The sequence below is a fragment of the Apus apus genome, chromosome 2, assembly GCF_020740795.1.
Source record: "Apus apus isolate bApuApu2 chromosome 2, bApuApu2.pri.cur, whole genome shotgun sequence".
Classification (NCBI taxonomy): Eukaryota; Metazoa; Chordata; class Aves; order Apodiformes; family Apodidae; genus Apus; species Apus apus.
The window spans coordinates 112,067,899-112,089,607 of record NC_067283.1 but is presented as its reverse complement, the minus strand read 5'-3'; the positions used below and the strand labels follow the sequence as shown (position 1 = coordinate 112,089,607).

Genomic DNA, 21,709 nt, shown 5'->3' with positions numbered 1-21,709 from the left:
TTGCAGAAAAGGTGTGGATGGGAAGGGCTACATATTTATGGCTGCTCCTGAGACTACTCATTATGGCCAGTCACTTAAGCTAGCAGTTAGAGCAAAATCTGTGAACAAGGAACAAAGGATAAACCCTGCCCTAGTTACAACCATAGCAAAGGAAGAAATAGTGCTGGAAGGGATTTTGAGAAGCTGTCTTGTGCCTCTCTCTCTATCTCAGCCTCAGATCAGCTGTCCCTGCTGTACTGCAGGAAGATGTTCAGAGATCTGCAGTGATGTGCACAGACCTTACTTAACTGGTTTGGCAAGCAGGAAGTTTCCCAATACCTAACCTAAGTGCTATGCTTGGAAAGCAGGTTCTCCTTTCCTCTTGATGCAGGTGAATGCCTCTGCCTGCCCTCTCTCATTGCTTTGGGCCAGATAACTCCTATCCCTTCTTCCTTTCCTTGCAGTTTGAGTTTTCTGAATCCTTTGCCTTTTTTGTCTCTCTCCTTTCAGTATTTTTAAGTTGGTTTTCAACTGTCTTGCGGTGTAGACCTGAAAACCAAGCAGACTATTTCAGTTTAATTAATAATGTCTTGGTAGATTAAAATGATTTTGTCATTATTTACCATACTCCTTTGTATGCATTCCAGCATCAGCATAAGGCAAGATAGCCTGATGCTGCTGACTGTTGAGCTCATGATCTGTAACCTCTCTTTTCTGAAGAACTATTTCTTTATCCTGATACATACTTGTGCAGTTGACTGTTCCTTTCTATGCGTAGAACCTTCTGTTTATCCTTATTTGGTGGCATTTCAGTTTCTCCAGTCTGCCAGGACCCTTCTGAATTGTAATGCTGTGCTCCAGCATAGGTGGACCCTCTTCCTGTAGATACGGTCTCCAAATGTGAATAAGTGTACTTTGTGTACTCATCAAAGATGTTGATGAAAGTACTGAATAGTTCTGGACCCAAGACAGATCTCAGTGAAATCCCATTCAATGTATCCTTTCAGCTTGGGAGTACTAATTGTTTTCAAATAATTTTGCACTCATTTTGTATTCTTCTCTAAACCATATTTTTATGGGGGGGCAGAGCACATTCTATGAAACCCTATGATCCTTGCTCTTTCTACCCTACCCACAAAGCCTGTTACCATCTGGTAGAACTAGACTAGATTGACCTGGTATTACTTGTTACTGACACATCAACGCTGTTACTTGTCATATCTTTACTTTTGAGATGTTTACAAATTGTTAGATTACCTGTTGAAATGTTTGGGGGGTTTTTTTGGAGTAGCAATTCAGCTAACCAGGTTGTAGACCTCATTCCTCCCCCTTTCTTCTAAGAGAGATGCAATCCTTTTTGAGTTTCCTGGAACCTCACTCATTTTCTATTGATTCCTGGAGATGACCAGTAGCAGCTGTAATATTGCTTGAACACTAAGGGAGTTTCATCAGGTCCAGTCTATCAAAAAATCTTTAACTTATGGAAGTATTTTCCAGTCTATTTGTTCATTTTTCTAGCCTGTACTCGTAGACTTCTGCCAGTGGTTCTAGTAGTAGTGAAATCACATTTGTCACTTTAAATTGAAGACTGAGGTTAAAAAGGGTGTTATGGGTACTGGCATCTCAGTATCATCAGTACATGGGTGATGATTAAATAGTTTTCCCTGTCTATGGAATAGCAGACCAAGTTTTTCCTTGGTCTTCCCACTATGCATCTTTCCAACATCCTTGCTATCTTTAAATTCCAGTTATCTTAACATTTCAGGACCTTATGTTTCTGCTTTTGTCCATGCATAGTCTATACAGTTATTAATAATATAGTAATTTAGCCTACTTTCTACTTTATTTTGGGTCATTGAAGATCTTACGATTCAGCCAAGTTAGTCTTTATTTTGCTTTCTCTCCTTCCTCTGTGTAGATGAAATTCTGCAATTTTGCCTTCAACAGTGGATCTCCAATGGACCTTAAGCTGTCCTGAACTCACAGAAGTTTAGCTACTAGTTCTCTGATTTTAAGTCTCCATTTAGTTCTTCCTCCACTTCCTACCAATGAAAATAGACAAAATAGGGTCAGATTTATTAATACATTTAATTTCTTCTCTGTATAGCTAATTGAATATTTCAGATCCCATGCAGTGCTTGCAGGATGCCTCACCCCTGTCAGCTCATTAAGCATGCTTCACCTGAAACTCCAGGTAGCATGACTGCTCTCCTCTTCACATCTGTTGCTCTCCTGGAGCGAAACAATGGCCTTTTTCTAAGCATCTGCATTGTGGAGTACATGCACAGCAGTGTGCCACTGGGGAAAAACCATCACTCTCACTAGAAAGGACCAAAAAACCTCCCACCAAACTGGAACACTCTGTGTTTGGAGGCATTTTACCAACTAGAAATAAGATGTAAGTTGAGAGCATTATCTTCATTTTGTTCTCTCCAAAGCTGGCTGGATGATAGTTTCCTACAAGTTCTCACAGATGGAATTTTTAAAGTCAAGAAAGGTTGAATAAGAGATTTGACTGAACACCTCTTACAGTGAAAGAGAAGCTGAAAGGTGAATGTTCACCCCAGACCCTCAAATCTCTTTAGAATACCTTGCATGAACACAGATTGCATGGAATTTTGCCAGGAAGACGGGAATAGCATTCCCTTTCAAAACATGAGATGCACAGACATCAGTTATTTCAAATGCATTGTTCTCTTTCCCCTTTCCCCCTTGCCTCAGAGAAAGGTATTTAGGATATGATTCTGAAATGATTGTTGCATCCCTGTTGTTTCCCATTGGATTTACAAATATTTATGATGAAAATAAGGGCTTTGATATAAAGGCAAATCACATGTAGGAAGAAGGAATGCAAATTAATGGGGGTTTTTAAAGAAATCCTGACTACAATGGTTTAACATGAAACTTACTGTATAAGGGCTCAGACTTGTATTTGGTGTATGCATATTACAGCATAAAGCATGTGACCAGAGTAAAATCACTTTGTTTTGAACAGCTCCATTTAAAATGTTAGCATAGGTATAAATTGATGATGATTTGGAATGCTTTAAAAATAATGTTATTGGCAATGGAATAAATATATACTAGAGGTTTTACAGCCTGCTGCATAAATGTGTTGTGAAATCAACATGAAAGTCAGTCAGTTCCAAATGCATTTAATAATAATTTCAGGAATCATTCCAAGTCCCCCAACTACTTCTGGTTTTATGGTGACAATTTACTCTTGATACATTAAGACTGTCTCTGGACACTGCCAGAAAGGCACATACACAAAGAAAACCCAAGCTGTTGTGTCACTGAGGCCCTGGCCCTGAGGTGGATCTGAACACCTGGATTCCTCTCAAGGTCTGATGGCTTCATTAACATTTTGCACCAGTGGGAGACAATGGTGAGAGCTTACACTGTGGGACTAAAACATTGCTAGGCATCAGATAAATTATTATCTTTAAAGTGTTAATTATACATAAGGTGCAGTTAAAACAAGAAATCGTCCAAGATTCATCTGTGGTGGTGATTTGAATACTGTGTATGTAATATTAGAATATATTTCAAGGAGGTTGAGCTATAGCACAGTTAGTACACATAACAGATTCACTCTGAATGCTCCAGTGGGACATTTAAATACTAGTAAGCTTTATGATGTCTCTTTGCCTGGAAATAACTGAATTAACTTTAGATAGTATCTGAAAGTTACATTTTTAAAAAATGCATCTTGTTCCAATAGGACAGGTAAGAGTAGGCTGGGTCTCTACTGTTCAGAGAGAACACAAACACAGTTACATGAAGGCAGACCTAAAAGCCATAGGACATCTAAAACAATCTGAAGAGTGAAGATGTCTTTAAAGAAAAATTAGCAGTAACTATTTACATGTGAAAGATGCATTTCTTCCCAGGCAGCACAAGTGCATGATGTCTGAGAGAAACATATGCTGTGAGATAGTATCTATCCTGGAATTAATGCTACCTAGGATAGTGCTTAAAACCAATTCCTGACAGACCAGTGCTTCAAGTCCAGGTGAATCCCAGTCTGACCTGATCTGCTTTGCCTTACACACTGCACCCAGTAATCTCATCAAACCTGAATGAGTTAAAACCATGGGTTTGCTTTCCATATGTCAAAAATTATGCTTTTAGCTATTGTATTACTTTGCACTTCAATAGCTTAGTTCACTTAAGTTGTTCAAAGCATTTGGTGAACTTTGTAAAAGGGAATCTACTTTGAAAAAAATAAAATCCAGTGTAATGTGTTCAAAGCTAATTATTCTGGTAGGTAGGATCTAACAGCAACATGACTACAGTGTAGAGAACAAAGGTTCTTCCGTAATGCTGGGAAATCCCAGTGCCAGACTGTGTAGCTAAAGCACGGACCCACGTCAGGTGGAGGCTGAAACCAGCCCAGCTCCATTTCAAGCAAGACAGCTTTGGGTTTTCTGTAATCCTCTGTGCCAACCGGATTCCACGGTCTTTGTTTTTCATCTTGGAGAGCATGGATGAAGTCCCAGTCTCTGTTTGCAGCAGGGCAGAACAAGAGTGTGTCTGTCTCAGCCCTCCTGGTGCTGGCAGTGCTGCTGGCACCAGCGGTCACCGAGGCAGGCAGCAGTGGCTGCCCTTCGCCAGGCACACCGGGAAGGCAGGGAGAGCAGCAGGAAAGCTCTTCTGTCTGCAGCAGCACTTCCCAGGGCTCTGCCACTCCCCGCAGTCCCAAAGATAGGTTCCGTGGAAGATGGAGCCTGGAGAGAGACGTTAGCTGTGGATGTTTGCAGTTGTAGAAATGACTGAAAGGCATTTTTTTTATACAGCCTTACATGTAGCCCAATTTACTGCGATAAAAGAAATAAGTTTTGACACAAAAGTAAAGAGAATAAGCATAAGCACAGTCCAGTGCAGCCACCCAGGAGTTAGTTTTACTGGTTTAGATTCCCAGAGTTTTCTGCACTCTAGCAATCTGGAGATAAAAATGCATTAAACAATATAACAAGCAATAGAACAAGAGGAAGTGGTCTCAAGGTGTGCCAAGGGAGGTTTAGATTGGATATTAGGAAAAGTTTCTATACCAAAAGGGTTGTCAAGCATTGGAAAAGGCTGCCCAGGGAAGTGATGGAGCCATCCCCTCTCAAGGTGTTGATGTAGATGTGGTGCTGAAGGACATGGTGGACTTGGCAGTGTGCTAGGTTAACGTTTGAACTTGATGGTCTTAAAGGTCTTTTCCAACCAAAATGATTCTACGATTCTATGAAGATCATATAAGACTTCACCACATAAGCCCCTTTAAAGGGAGAACTGGTATGTGAGTTTAAACTTTCCTGTGGCCTGAAGACCCTTGAATAAGCAACATAGGGAGCACTTGCATGTTCAGTAACAATGACGCAATTAAGTTGAAGATCTTCCTTAACTTCTACTTTTGATCGTGCTACTTTTCACGCTTTAAATGCTCATCCGTGGCTTACGAGTGGAAACTAAAATAACAGATCGGTAATCAAAGTTGCAACCTAATCGGAATTTTTCTTAATGTAGGTTGAGTTTCACAGGCAAATTTCCTCTGCTGAACTCAGCGGTGAGAAGACACAGTGTAGCCCACTTCCTCGAAATGCCTTTGATAACTGAAGCGAGAGGTTATGTCAACCCACTATACCGTGTCAACGCGCGTTGCAGACCGGGTGTCTCCCCGGTTCTGCAGGGAGGCAGCACCTGGAAACCGGCCGGAGCCTCCGACCTGCAGCTAAACGCGGCCGCGGGGCCAGGTCACGCCGCGTTCCCGGGGCTTGGGGTGGAGGGACGGAGGGACACACGGACACCTGCGGAGCCGCCCGGCAGCCTCCCCGCCCCGGCGGGGCTGCAGGTCGGCGGGCCGGTCGGAGGGTGGAGCGAGAGGGACAGGCTGGGCGGCGGCGGCGGCGGCGGCGGCGGCGCGCCCCGCGGGGCGGGCGGGCGGGCAGCCCGGCACTTTCCTTTTCGGCGCGGGAGGAGGGGCGGCCGCGCAGGCGTTGCTCGCACCCTGTTGATTAGTCAGTGCTGGGATGGCGCTTCCTGGGCCAGGCGCGGCGGCGGGCGGCCCCAGCCGCTCCCCGGGGGCGGCGGGAGCAGCCGCGGGAGCAGCCGCAGCAGCCGCCACCGCCGCACCAGCAGCAGCCACCGCACCAGCAGCCCGGCGGGCCTTCCGTTCTGCCTAGCCCGGCATGTCCCGGGGCGGCCGACGCTGAGCGAGGTGGACTCTCTCTCTCCCTCCCTCTTTCCCTCCCTCTTTCCCTCCTTCCCTCCCTCCCCCCGTTCCCCGTCCCCGCTGGCTGCAGCCTCGCCGGGTAGGAGCACCGCGCCGGCGCTGCCTGTCAGGCTGCCTTCCCCTCCTTCCCCTCCCCGGGCCGGGAAGATGGACCCCGGCCCGCCGCTGGGCTGCAGCCTCAAGGAGGTGAAGTGGAGCGCGGTGGCCGTCCCCCTGGACCTGCTCGTCAGCACCTACCGGCTCCCCCAGATCGCCCGGCTGGACAGCGGTGCGTGGGGCTGCGGGCACGGCGGGGAGCGGGGGCTGGGCGGCGGAGACAGCAGCTCCCGGGGCGGGCTGCCAGACCCCCGGAGGCACCCCCTCCCCTCCCGCGGCTCCCCGGGGTAGTTTCCGTACGGTCCTTCCTCCGGCGTCTGCCGTTGCCGGGGGTAGGTGCGAGGCTGCGACTTGCGGCGGAGTCCGTGCGTTGCTTTGCGTCCCCATAATCTGGGTTATGCCGCTCCTTGCCCCCCTGCCGCGTGTGCCCGGAGAGCTGGGTGAAGCCTGTTTGCTGCCAGCTGCCTGCCCCTGAGGAGGGTCCTCGCGGGTCTCCAGTTACAGCCTGGAAGGGCATTTTCAGCACGGGAGACCCAGCGTTGTCATGAAGCGGTGCTGCACCAAGGCCAAATAAGAAAGGATATTAAATACCCAAGCGGGTTAGATCCCAGCTGTTACATTTCACTAGAAAGAGCCAAGAACCTGTAAAAAGAGGAGTAGCGTAAGAAGCCTTTCCAGCTTCCCGATAACTTTTTATTACTGCTCACTTGGGTGCTCACCTGCATGCAGTTTGCAAGTCTGCAGCTTTTTGTTTACTCCAGGAAATAAGAAACGAGTCTGACACAATAGCTGTGACAGCAGCGTTTTACCTTTCCTAGATACGTGTCTTGGAAAGTAATGTGTCGGCACAGAGAACTGGGGAAATGTGGGGATTTTTTTTTTATATAGAAAGGTTCAGGCAGCTGCTTTTATAACAGTGTGCATAGAGTGGCAGCTCTGTGAAAACTGTCCGACTCTCCCTTCTCTAAGGGAATGCAGAAGGCAACTCGCAAATCAGGAAAAATTTCCATGCTTTCTAATTTGTTAGCTGATGCCTTCATCTGCTTACACAACGTAATACAGCCGTTCTCTTACAAAGTTTTGTATCGATTTTAAAAGTTAAAAATGAGCACAGGCATCGTCTTCTGGTACTCCCCGGAGTGCGAGTCGAGACCAGGGTTGGTTTATTACTTAACTGCAGTTCCCATAATCCAGTGATGATTCAAGCCAGGGCTTTTTTGACTTTGTCCTTTGATTATGCAGTACTTTTCCTATTCCTTGTAGTGCTTGCTTAGAGCTGGCGCTCAGGAGCAGGTTAAAGAAAAGCTTCTTTGCCTTTTTGACTGCAGCTGGCTGTTTTACATACCATCTCATGTGTATTGTCCTGTGAGAATGTCGAAGCTGCTATGTTAAGGAGTTCCTTATGGTAATACCTTCTGTCACTAGGAACAGCTAAGATGGCCTCCAGCCACTGCACTTAAGGCTGTCAATTTACTTGAGATTTCTGGCAGTGGTTCAGGCTTTAACAGGATGTGTCTATTGATGACTTAGTGATTTCCCTCTCTGTGTTATACTTCCCAGTCTCCCTGCTCCTCTTCTCTTGCTTCATTGGCAGGGACCTGAAAGAGCTTTGCGGGTAGAGAAAGTTAATGGGTTTTGAATCAAGGAGGTTTTGGGTTTTTTTGGTCCTATGTCAGACCTGGTGATAGGAATGTCCTATAATTTTCAGGAAGATGAAGATGATGTGGATTTTCTGCAAAGGCTTTTTTGTACTGTGTGCTGCACTTAAAGCATATGCACAGGCAAGTGGATGTAAACAGACCTGAGCTCTTTTGCTCATGCCCTGAGATGGCCAGACGTGAGGCAGCTGTTGGTGTAGGTGTCCTGTGAGTCATGGTTCATCCCCCCCACAAAACCCTGCTGGGAGGTGGGCTTGGTTATTGCACTGTGCTAAGGGCTTGGGGTTGGAGATGGTAGGGGTCTGGCTGGTTCAGCATGAAGGCAGAGGCTCTTAAGTCTGCTTTTTTGCCTACTGGTATGGACATACCTTTTACCTTCTGGGACTACAGATGGCAGACAAATCAATATTTTATAAAGAAGACAAACACTGTGGTCTTGGTGGTATGAAGAAAACACTCTATTTCCTAAGGAGGTCATCTTGCAATAAAAGAAAACAGTGATCAATCAGTGCGTAGCCTCCTAAGGGAGGAAAGCTGGGAAGGTAAAATGTTTGTGGGAATGACTGGAGCACCTGCTGTCCAGGGATGATTGCATTGCATCCATGTCCTGGCAAAACTGACAAGTGGAGCTCTATTGGAGAGTTTCTTGATGCAATACAGAGTAAAATAGAGTCCAATTCAGATGTGTGTCATCCAATGCTCAGGAAATTTAAGAGCACCTCTGTTAACAAAGTAGGGACTTGTGCTGGTTTTATCAGGATGCAGCTCTTGTCTCCTCCACACCCCTGCAACTACGGCCTGCAGATACTCATTGGCATATCAGGATTCAGTTGCACAGAAATGGCCTCACCTCTTCTGTAGATGCTGAATTCCTCTCCTCATCAGTGGAAGCTGCACGTGATTCTTGCTGTTGGAAGTGAAACCACCTGTAGATGTCTGTCTTCAGTCACCTTTTGATTTCGTGGTTGGCTTCTGACTGTGGTAGGGAGTTTTTTTTCTAGGCTACTTGTTTCAGTCATAATGAGGTTTTGTGAAAGCCAGAATTTTTCTTCTGGATGACCAGATGTAGAAGAGGATGGCAAAGCTGGAGATATATTATCTTCAGAAGATGCCAGCTTTACTGTGTTGTTTTTGCATTCCTTAGTGGAGTTTAGCAGTTGCTAAACACACAATCTCCAGTTTTTCACTGTTGCTCCAGCTTCAGCCCTTTCAGTTTGAAGAGGGAGAGTGGATATGATTAATGCATTTTTATTCTTTGAGTTTGAATGTGCAGCTCCTGGAAAAATGCCCTTAAGTAGTTCAGTTTGATTTCTTGACAAGATGAAGTTATTAAATATTTATGCACACCAATTTTGGCCCTCTGCTAAGAAAGGAGGGCTTTTCTTTATGGCATGAGAAGAAGGAGGAATTAGAGGAAGTAGTCTGTTGTTACATCAAGATTTATTTGGAAGTAGTTAGGTATCAGTGCCTACCTTATCCATCTAGAAGTGCTAAATATGTCCACTTCTGTTTTTTCAGATGAAATTTCAAGATTGTGTTTTAACTGTGTTCCAGGTTGTGCTTTTGGAAGCTGTTAAGTCATAAGCCAAGTTTTGATTGTTTTAATCTGTTCATGTGTTTTAATATTTTGTTAGTGAATATTGTTATATTAATTGAACAAGTAGAGTGTGTGGGGGGGAAAAAGCTGTCACTCTTGAGAGGAAGCAAATGGGTTTTTCTACTTAAAAAAAGGCTTAAATATTTCTAGGGCATAGCTCAAATACAAACCTGTTAAAAGAGTGCTAAACACCGTATCAAAGAGAATGAATGGACTTTATCTCAAGCTGTGGAATTCACTGAGTGGGCCGTTTCAATTGAAAAGAAGCAAGACTGGAAGAGCAAGAGGAGTGAGCTTTGTCCTATTTTTCGTGTTTTTTCTGTTCCGGTCCCCCCTGTCCCCCCCGCCCCAGCCCTGATCTGCCTTGTCACAGCCGACTCCCACCCCAGGGACACCCAGAAGTTTGTGAGTGGGTGCAGTGGGAAAAAATATTTCGCTCTGGGAACCGGCAGCAGAAAGAGATTTTATCGGAGTGTGGTTGTTGGAACAGGGCAAAAGGTGAGCGCCGCTGGTCTCCGAGAAAACAGGGATGTGCATTAAGCTTGGGTTGGCTGCCTGTGGACCCGTTGGTGGAAAAGATGAAATGTGAAGCTGTGGCTGTATCTTGTTGCTGATGCTGAAATGATGATGTGTGTGATTATCGCAGGGCTTTACATTTCTGGTAATTGTTTTCCTAAGGATGAATTTGGAGGGTAAAAGAGAAATGCAATCAAGGTTAAGATCTGGAAAAGAAGTGCCTTGCACAGAGCTGAGCTTCAGACTAAGCTTTTTCTGTTTGGTTTGTTTGTTTGTTTGTTTTTTGTAAGCTCACTGCTCCCTTTGGACTCAAGAGTTTGTCATTCTTTTTCTTAGTGGAACTCCCCTTCCCCCAGCCACCAAAAGTAAAGAGCAGCCTTTCACGCACAGCTTGGGTATGAACTGGAAGAGTTCACAAAAATTCACAGCTTGTGTACAAAGACTAAAGTTTCAGTTATTGAGGGGGCATGTGGTCCTCTGATTTTATTTGGGGTTTTTTGACAAGGGATTATTTCTACATGCTCTCAGAAACGGATGTTATGGAAACTGGTGCTCTTTGGAGCAAACATAGTGGCACTTGTCCTCAACTCACAGAAAAGTGATTTGCTGCTGTGCATAGTGGAGAAACCACTTCTTTGGGAGGGAGACTGTGGATTGCTATAAGCCACTGAGACTCCAAAGGAAATTTTTCTCCATGTTGTAAATATGTGGTTGCTGTAAGATGACATGACAATTAGTGGCTATAAAGAAAGGAAAAATCTATAAAATAAATAACAAATTTAAAGGGTGATTTCTTCTTTCCTACCCCTGAGTGAACTCTTTGTGAATATTAGCAGTGGGTAAATAGTGAGTTCATGTTGCTATTGCTCCTGGAGATGAAGAAATTTATTTACTTGTTTATTTTATTTCAGTTTCTTTTTTTCTTTCTGTTCCAATACTTTCCATGGTGACAGCCATCTACCACTGTCACATTCAGGAGAGTATTGTTCCCTGCAGCGCGTTACTGTAGGTCTTATTCCAGTTCCAAATACTTGGAAACTGAGCACCCTCAGCTTATCAAAGAACATCATACTCAGTAGAACAGTGTGGCTGTGTACATAAGGGAAATTTTGCATTGCATCACTCTACCAGTGCAGGTTATCTGTGCAGCTGAACAATGCTTTGAAACCACAAAGAGACTTATTCTTTTAGGGCCTGAATGGTGCTCTGCATGCTTTGTCTTGAATGACCTCCCTCTTTCCAGAAGCTAGTGTGGAGTGTTTCAGTAGTTTGCTACTGAATAAACCTTTAACAGGAATCATGTGGGGGTAGGGCAAAGCTTTCAAGGGGACCAAGAAAGAAGCTTCAGATATGCTCAGACTTTGGGCAATGGCCATGATCTGATTTTCCATTCTAGGTGTGGCTGTTGCGTACTGTAGGTGATGGTTTTCATATATTGGGCAGACAGAGAAGTGTCTCTGAAGGCAAAATTTCTCAAGATATGCTGTATCCACATGGCTAGACTTCTTTTTTTCCTTATGCGCTGAGCAGCTTTGAAACTCCCAACTGTTTATACTGTGTGTTCTGCCATTAAAGTATAATCTCAGAAGCATCTCCTCCTTGCTTCCTCTTCTTTCATCCTTTACCTTGTGGTCTGCTTTTTCCATCAAGACAATTGCCCCTAATGACTGCTTCTGGGGCCTTATTTTGTTTTGTTTTCTATTTTCCTCTGCTGGCAGAGATGTGTTCCAGAAACATTTTAGTGAAAAAGCTTTTAATACATTTAAAATCTGCAGCTACCGAATGGTGTCTTTGAAGATTATAGTGCCCTTGTGGAGATGGAAGGCAACAAATTGGCAACACCTATCCCCAGGAGTACCACAGGTTTCCAATGAGGCAGATAAAGAGTTCAGCAGCATACTTGTTTTACACCTAAGTCCATTATTTATTTGAGCTGCTTTCATGTTTGGCCGTGATTTAAAGTACAGTAGTGTGTACTGTGTGTTCTTTAACCAGTATGGCATTTGCACCACCCTTGGTGGTGTGGTAGGGCTGCTAAGACACAGGTCTTATTTCCTACATACTTAATAAATGTTCATATTGTTTTCTGTCATACAGGATGTGAAACTTACAGCTCTTTCTTTCAGTTTCTGAAGCTTTTGTGTATCTACCTAGACAAACTCTTCCTGAGTAATTATGGTATAGAATCATATAATAGTTTGGGTTGGAAGGAGCCTTTAAGGGTCATCTAGTCCAACCCCCTGCAGTAAGCAGAGACATTTTCAACTAGGCCAGGTTGCCCAGAGCACCATTCAACCTGACCTTGAATGTTTACAGGGATGGGGCATCTACCATCTCTCTGGGCAACCTTTGCTGGTGTCTCACCACCCTCACAGTAAAGAATTTCTTCCTGATACCCAGACTGAATCTATCCTCTTTGGGTTTAAAACTATTACCTCTTGTGCTTTTGCAACAGGCCCTGCTAAAAAGTTTGTTCCTATCTTTCTTATAGTGTCCCTTCAAGTATTGAAAGGCTGCAATAACATCTCCAGGCTGAACAACCCTAGCTCTCTCAGTGTTATTTCATAGCAGAGGTGCTCCAGCCCTCTGATCATCTTCATGACCCTCCTCTGGTCTTGCTCCAAAAACTACATGTTGTTCTTGGGGACCTCAGGATTGGACACAGTACTGCAGGTGGGGTCTCACAAGAGCAGAGGGAAAGAATCACCTCCCTCACCTGCTGGTCATACTTCCTCTCATTCAGCCCAGGGTATGGATGGCTTTCTGGGCTGTGAACACACATTGCCAGCTCATGTTCACCTTTTCATCCGCTAGTACCCCCAGGCCCTTCTCTGCAGGGCAGCTCTCAGTCCCTTCATTCCCCCAGCCTGTATTGATCCTGGCAGTTGCCTCAACCTAAGTGCAGGACCTTGACCTTTTTGAATCCCATGCAGTTCACATGGGCCCACTTCTTGATCCTGTCTAGTTCCATCTGGTTGGCATACCGTCCCTTGTGTATTAGAAGGTGAAGAACCATCATTCTTTCCTTAATTGGAGTTCAGTCATGGATTTCAAGTTATAGGACTTGAAGTCCTAGAGGAAGTGTAGTGCCTTGGCCTTTTTTTTTCTTCTTGTTTGATTTTTGGTTTTGGTTGTTGTTTGTTTTTTTCCATTTAAACTACGCAAAGCTTTCAGATGAGGCACAAGATATACATAAAGGAATTAAGGTGTCCTGAACAGTTAGTAAAACCCTTAATCTTAAAACACGTGGTGTGATGAATCACGTGCTGCTGTTGTAAGAGGCGGTAGTAAGGAATGGTACAAGCCTAGCATAGGAAAGAAGGGTTTTGTTGTTTTATGCTTTGTCTGTCAGTGCTGTTCTGGGACTAGGTGTTCCTGGCTTCAGTTACTATATGGATTGGCACTCCCTGTAATAGCCCAGCAAAGGCACTCCAGGGAGTGTGCCAAGATGAAGTGCTGGAGGATATTGGACAATGTGGTCTGGTGCTTCAGGATTTGATGGAAGTTGTGGGAAGAGCTACAGCATGTTCCAGTCATTCCAGTGGTGGTTTGTCAGCAACGAAGGGCATGGGTGTTGCTTCATTTCCTTTTGGCATTAGGAGTAACAAGTTGGTTGGATTAGGGAAGCTTAAGTCTCTCCCCTATAGGAAAATATTCATCATCATCATAATGTGGATTGCATATGACTCAAAACCAGCCTTCATAAAACCCAGTCAGCCAATATTTCAAGTCTGAAATTTTTGCTTTTAATAGTGCTTCCCTTTGGAAAGAGTTTTATGTAGCATTTGCGGTCTGTGATTTTCATACCATTTATAGTATAAAAAGCTTGCAGAGCTGACTTCACTGCACCTTCACCTGTAAGCCAAATCTGCTACTCTGAAGGCCTAGCACAGAAAATGTAAAATTGAGGTGCATAAGCAGACTGGAGCATGTGTGTGATGATTGTGGCCCCGTCTGCTTTGCAGTATGTGGCGGTGGGCATGTCAGCATAACACTGCTAATACCAGAGCTTTGCCAGAGCACCTGCACACTTGGCTGCGACATTGCATCAGCAAGAAGAGCTGCTCTGTCTCGACAGCTCCTGAGCTCCTGTGCTGCTGCATGATGTATGGCACCCTCAGGCTTGTTGCTGCACACTGGGGAGTAGAAATGTCTTCCTAGGGGTGGGGAAAGTTTAAAATCCAGCATGCTCATCCCATACTTCGCTTTGGTTTTTGGTTTGTGCAAAGGAGTGATCAGAAGCTTGGCCTTCAGAAAGAGATTGGTGGAGTGTTGGGGTGGTGTAAGGGGGGCAGGAGATAACTCTTTAGCTTTTACAAGACGTTAATACCAACAGCTACTGCAGTGGCTAACTCTAAGTTGGAGAAATGACTACAGAGGTGTAAGGGAGGTTGCAGCTGGGGAGCAAGAATTGCCAAATTCACAAACTAAGTCTGTTGTGTGTGGGAAGATGCTCCTGAGCCTGCAAAATGCACACCAAGTATCTGGATCAAGCCACTATGCAGACCTGACGTGACCAGCAAGAGGTGCTGAAGCTGCGGGTTCAGGGGGCTCAGAGAGTCTTATGCCAGGGGCCGCAGCATGTGCATGCCCAGCAAGAGCTGGTGTGTGCTCAGCAGAGGAGTGGATGGTGATTTCACTAGGAAAAGTAGAAAATCTTTTGGTGGGGAAGGTCACTTGAAGCTTCCTGGAGGTGGTAACTTAGAGGAAAATGCAAAATTGAAAAGTGTCTTTTCTGTTTGTTGACTCTTTCTTTCCTGGTGTTATAACTGATGCAAGTTGTCATCACAGAAGACTTGGACTTATGCATATTTCTTTAGCCTGGGAGGGTGTCACTGGGCTCCTAAAGAGAACCAAGACATGAATAAGGTCTTGGAGGCTGGAAGACGCCTGAGAGCTTAACTGGAGTTGCCAGTTCATCCTGGAGTTGCCTCATGCCAGGGCTGGGCCTTAGTGACTCAAATGTAAATATTGCATAAAACACAACATGCTGCCATAGCATGTGTGAAACAAGCAGGGGAAACCTTTCTGGCAAAACGGTGGTGGCAGGGAAGCTGAGGAGTTTCTCCTTACAGTCAGAGCTGGGGAAGTGGGAAGAAAAGCTACAGAAGGAACTAAAAGCCCCCTTTGACAGGCTGGTGCGTGCCTTGCGCTGCTCTGCTCAAGCTCTGTGTGTGTTTGTGACAAAATGTATGCCTGGCATGGGTTAGGATGTCACTTAGTGGGGGGCAGGTTTCCAGAGAAGGGCTGGGGGCAGCGCAGGGGTGTGCATCCTCCAAAGGCAAGGTGTTGGATGTGAGGCTGCATGGGAACATGGTTCTCCTGTGCAAGAAGGTTATAGGCTAATTGGGGAGGGTTTAGAGATTAACCATCCTAAACTGCTTTTTTACTCTGTCATAGAATCATAGAATGATAGGGGTTGGAAGGGACCTCTGGGACATAATAGAATCCAACCCCCCTGCCAAAGCAGGATCACCTAGGGCAGGTCACACAGAAACGCATCCAGATGGGTTTTGTTCTGAAGAGAGAGACTGTGTGCCCACGGCTGACCTGAGGGTACGAGCGGAAGAAGGTCCTTGTGTGTACACTAAGCAGTCATTTCAGCATTATGCCCACTGGCCCTAACCAAGTATCTTCCCCCTCGTCGTGCTGCTGAGGGCTGAAGTGAGCTGGGCTGCAGGATTGAAACAGAGCAGGCTGGCAGCTGGGTTTGCAAGAATCATACAGTCTAAATACTCAGTTACTAAATTACTTCCAGGAACTATTTCAAAGTAATCCACAAATGCTCAGATCCCCCCTCCCACGTGTTTTGTTTTTCTGTTTGCAGCTTTTCTTGTTGCTGTTCCAACCGGCAGTTTTACTTATTTGGCCCAGTAAAAGCAAGCACTGACTATTCTTCTTGCTTCCTGGCACCTCACCACTTTGGAGATGAAAGAGGGAAGATTGGGGCAGGAAGACAAAGGAAGCTTTTTATCTAGGGAGGGAAATGGCATGTGTGTGCAGATCTTTTCTTCATGTCCAGCTTTCCTCTTGCATCTTTCAGTAAGTCCCTTTGGGGCACAGCTGGATTCAAGGAGACCTTGCCTCCAGTCTTTGTCGTTCAGTCCTTCCCCCAGGCTACTGTCCTGCACTTGTGGGCTTCCAGTAGATGTTGCAAGTTATCTGCAGTTGTTTCCAAGGTTGCTGTAAGGTGAAACAACCAGTATTTTTTAGCAGTGGCAAAATGGAGCAGTGCAAGGAGCTGCTTCTTTTTTTCTGTTATCCTTTCTTGCCTTCAGATAGGATAGTCCTTCCTTTTTACCTCTTCCAGCATTACTGGCACATTGCTGTTTTCTTCTTGTCCTGTCCTCCAGCTTCTTGCAGCTCCTGCACATACTCTTGCTTCTCAGTCCCTCCATGCCATTATCTTTTCCCTCCATTCCCTCTTCCCTCAACTTGGAGGGAATTGGGGTATTTCTTGGACCAGACAGCAGAATGATGTTTGGCTGTGTGTGTACCAGGGGTGATAACTGGGTATTTGCTAGCAAAGGTGAAGAAGCAAGCAGGGGAAATTATTTCAGGCACTTCTACAGACTTGAGAGTTTCTGGTCCCTGGGACCAGAAATTGGAACTGCAACTTGTTGCTGTTGGAAGGAGACAGGTGTTCTGGGCTTCACTGCAGAGGGGTGGTTTATATCAGCGGAGATAACATGGGATGTCCCTCTGTGGAGACTTATGCTTTGCTGTTGACATGCTGTTTGGTTTAACTTCTGTAAAGGGAGTTTTGCTGGCAGGACCAAAGTGTGAATCAGTACACTTTGCATGTCATGCTTCCTTTTGTAAGCCAGAACTGACTGCTCGCTTGACTTACAGAAAGTGAGAGGAGATGCTGTTGATTTGTAAGAACAGTAGTAATCTTTGTCTATTTGTTACATGATATGACTAGATGGAAGGAGAATCCTGTGTGTATATATCCTTGTTGGAAGACTGGCTTCCAAAATATTAAATTATTCCTGCTTCTTTCTTAACAGTTTTTTTCAGGCTTCTGTCAATTAAAAGTTCACAATGCCCCTTTTCCTCTTTGAAAGGGGCCATAACCACACACATGGGGTAATATCTAAGATCTTTTCTGAGTTGTCCTTAAGTAAATTAGTTGTGGTCAGGCTTTTTTTCTGTCTTTGTCTCCAAATGTGAAACGGCACTGTGCTACTCATAGCAGGAGAATATAGAAAGCACTGGTGTGTACATGACTCAGAGATGATAGGGTTCCATAAGAAAATACAAAATGTGACTAGTTGTACATGTGTGTTACTGCAGTCACTGAACCCAGGATGTGGCAGTAGACAAACAGCAAAACTGCAGCACCATTGCAGCTGAATGTAGAACAAGCTGGAGGAAAAGATCATTGCTGTTGCATGCTTTATAGGTTACATTATCAAATATCATTTGGGTTCCTGTCAGTATGTAACAAAATATATCTGTGATCAAACGGCTGGTGGGCAAAGATAGATGTGTCCTCAAGGGGAAAGTGAGGCATGATGGGCTTTTCTTCACTCTCCATTCTGTGTGCTGCTCACCAAAAGCAGAAGCTTTCCTCTTCACAGGAGGAGTTTTATTTTTCTCTTTTTTCCCCTTCTTAAAACAATAAAATTATTAAAAAGGGATGTTATTTGCTTATCCCTTATGTTTTATTCAAAACAAAGCCATTCTTTTTATACCTTACAATTCAAGTGTAGATTTTGCTGAAATGGTGGAAATAAACTGCCTTCAGGGCTGTTCTTGAGCAGAGAAGAGTTAGGTGTTTTGATTGCATTCCTCTTTGTTAGTATTCCCATATTGCTCAGATGCTCTTACTGTACCAGGATGTAACCAGACCAACCAGGTGCCTAATTACAGCTGAACATCCAAAATTTCTATGCGTGTATATGGTCAGCCCATGTCTGAACAGGCATTGCCCTTTTATTAGCGATATTTGAATTTTTCCAGGTTGAGCAGAAGGGGTAGAATGGACAAAGCTAAAATGCAAAGGCAACAGCAGCCCTGAAAGGCGGATGCCATGTGTGCATGATCAATTAGTGCCTGTGCAGTCTCTGAGGGCACCAGAATATGGGCCAGGCCACTGGGCAAGCAGCCAAGTGGCAACTTGACTTCAGAGCAGAGCTGAACTTTTGCTTGCTTCCAGCTGTTTTTATTCTATCCTTACCCAGGCTGGGGCCAGGGGGGTGGGGGAGAATCAGAGGCAAATTAAAGTGCAATGATGAGTTCTTTCAAAGCCAAAGAAAACTATGTTTGAGCAGCTCCTGGATTTTGGCTACTTTATTTTTAATTGGGAGTTTGTCCAAGATGCCCCAAGTTCAAACAGGCATCACTGCTGTGCAACACAAAGCAGCATAGTGTCTCTTTAGGACTTGGGATATATAATGAGAGGACTGAGCGTGTTTACTTGGATACTATTTTAAAGTACCATCTAATTATAAATAACTGACAATGAGAGATCCCCAGCTCTCATGCTGTTCTCAGGAAAGGTCTGAATGAATAGGCCGCTTTTCTGTCTGCCAGGGCCATCTAGAATCCAGCTCTATGCCTTAAATCCATGAGGTTGGTAGAGTTAAAATTGTCTTCATCAGCATCCTGAATCTGGGGAGTTTTAGCCAGACTTCCCAGACTATCAATCATCACACGTGGGGAAAGATGACTTCTGCAGCAGCTAAGGTGCGCAGCTGCCTTCAGTTTTACTGAAGAGAGCAACTGTTGTGTATCTGTGTTTGGAAATAAGTAGGAAGCCAGAAAACTATGTAGTGCAATGCTAAATGGTGACCTCCTACCTCTAAGTACTAAGCTTCTCAAACTAGGTACATAGTGCTAAACAGACACTTGGAAGGGTATCCTTCAGTGGACTTCACAATATTTATAGATGCATCTGAGCGGGAGCTTTCTAGCATGAGGAATGCTTATGTCTAATGAAAGAAAACTTCATCTTTCCTAATGAAGTATTGGAGGCACTGATTTTGATGGTGTAAGGCTGCACAGAAGTCTCATTACTGCTGTGTTTTTCTTTTGGTCAGGTAGCAATGTCATTCTCTTTATTCATACCTATCAGGCTGCTTATGAAAGCTACTCTTTGGATTCCTCATTTCCAGACCTGGTGCCTTGATTGCAAAAGAGAAAAAAATACTTTAATATTACTTTTTTTTGCCCCCAACTTTGGCCATGAGAATTCAAAATTGGAAATAAAGTAAAGGTAAGAGCAACATGAAAATTCTTTTATCTCCTCTTATATGCAACACAATGTTATTTAGCCTCCTCCTTCTTGGTATTTGTAATGTGACCATTTTAAGTGTAGTTAAACTTGGCATGTTCTGCTCTTATTCTTAACACACCAGATTTGTGATCTTAGGTGACTTGAAAACCAGAAAACTTTCTTCCTTAAGAATCTCAGTTTTCAATTAAATTGAGTGATTCCAAAATATATATATTTTTTAATATCCTTCAAACATAAGATACCATGATAAGTCATTGGCATTATTCAACATGTAGGATATCCAAGTAGTTTAAAGGATTGGTGGGACTTTCTGGGGTGCTTTGTAAGTAACCATGGTGATTGACTCTTCTCTTGGATCAATCTTAAAGCTAAATCTCTTGTGAGGATACAGCAAATCTGCAGTTACATCTGGTGATGCACAGCATTAGTAAGAGGAGCAATTATGATAGCAGCAGAAAGTTACTGCGTTTTGGAATGCAAATGTTGAGATGTTGTTGTACCGAGTGGTTTTTTTCCCCGTGTGGGGGTGGAGAGCAGTCTGTGTTGAAAGATGTGTTTTGGCTTGTTTGGCTTAAGTTCATAAAAAGTAGGGTTTCTCATTCTGGATTGGTTGTTCTGAATGCTTGAAACAAACACAAAGCTCAATGAAATCTGTGGTTTTAATTTTTTTTTCTTCTGTCTGTTTTTTCCCCCCCTCCACTAGTTTTCTTACAAACACAAAGAAAGCAAGATGCTAAGGTTCAAACTGTGAGACAGCTGAAGTCAGCAGAGCATTTACCATCAGTGGCAGTGGCACCAGAATTCTGCTTAGTGTTTATTTAAAATATTTGTGCTCCTCTTCCCTGCAGTAGGTCAGACAGGTTTTTTTAAGACTCGCTGAGATGCTGTCTGTGTATTTGCAGCTAGAGAAATCTTGTCTTGGAACAAACTGGATTTTTCAGTGGATTAATCTGTCCCATAGCCTTGTAACAAGATTATGGTTTATGCTGATTTGTTGCAACAGTACTGGTATATCCAGTCATTCCAATAGCAAAATGATAATCCTTAAGAAATAAATCTGTCTTCTTGCTGGCAGACATAAAAAGAATAGGGGATGGGAGTCTCTGCTCTCTCATTGGGTGTATTAGTGGGTGATAGCTTGTGTTCAGCCTCAGTTGGATTCAAGCTATTTGATTGTATCAGGCTTTTGCAGAGGGATTTGAAATGGCAGAAGTAAAGCTTTATCTCCTTTCTCTTGGTTGCAAAATACTTAATGGTCACCCAGAGCAAAATCTGATCACGGTACTGTGAGGGTGAAGGATTACATCAGTGCACAAGGTAGCGCCAGTAGGGATGTTAGGCAGCCTGAGGGTGATGCTGTCCTTACCCCTTCCCCGCTGAGCAGGTAGGGTCAGTGAAGCAAGCTGGATGACCTGTTGTTCAGACATGACTGAAAATTGTTATGGCATGGCCAGCCATAGCCAACAACAGGTGTTTCATCCAAGGAAGAAGGCGTACAATGGGCAGAGGCTCAATCTTGGAGAAACCATTTCTTGGGTAGCTGCATCTTGCTCAGCCCTTCCTGAAGCTGTGAGAAGATTCAGCGTCTCCCTCCACCATCCAAGGCTGAGACAAGTGTAATTGCTGGTAACAGACCTTGCTGCAGATAAACAGTTTTGGGCAGCCAAGTGTCTCAATCTGGGCTGGATGGGGTTGGAAGATGCTGCTGAGCATTTCCTACATGGCCTCTGCAGTGAAATACCAAAGAGGCAGTCCAGAACTCTTGGTGAGTTTGTGAGACGCAAACTGAGTGGGCTTTGGTGACTGGGTTCTCCTGTGGCTCCAATAAAATTAAAATTTTTTAAAAAGTAATTTTTAATTTTTTAAAAACTCATTTGTAATACAAAAATCAACTCTGAAGACCCAACTGCTTGAATCTTAATAGGAGAGACAGCACATGAGATTTTCAACTGATCTTGCCTGATCTTCCTTGCTTTAGTTGCAACTTTTTCCCATTTCCTGCTTTTGGCAAAGGAAGGAAGAATGTAAGTTATCTTAAAATAAAAATTATTTTATGACTTCCCTTTATGCTGTCAGGGGAAGCCTTTCATCCACTGAAAGATGTGGAGTCAATGCAGTTGATGGAAGGTCAAGTCAATATTACTTTAGATTTCTTTGGAGAGAGGGGTGTTTGATTGCAGTTTGAATTGTGACAGAAATAATGGTAGATCCAGATAATGGAAACCAGCACGAATGAATGTGCTGCAGGAATAGAATGATTAAATGGATGCATGTTTTTAAAACTGCTTGGGAAATTGAGAAGGAAGAAGGGAAACTTAAAAGTGAGATTGATTGTCAACAGTCCTAGATATAACTACAATTTTTATTGCACATCTTTGTGTTGTGAGCTCAAAAGGTCATGT

At 44.1% G+C, this 21,709-nt stretch overlaps 1 protein-coding gene across 1 annotated transcript in view; it reads left to right on the top strand.

The window, feature by feature from the left end:
• Positions 1-6,086: 6,086 nt before the first annotated feature.
• The window catches only part of GAREM1 (GRB2 associated regulator of MAPK1 subtype 1), a 106,103-nt gene continuing 90,480 nt past the window's right edge, over positions 6,087-21,709 (top strand). The window contains exon 1 of the mRNA XM_051609721.1: positions 6,087-6,467. Coding sequence (XP_051465681.1) covers positions 6,347-6,467 — 121 coding nt within the window. The 5' untranslated portion in view covers positions 6,087-6,346. The remainder of the gene's footprint in view (positions 6,468-21,709) is intronic.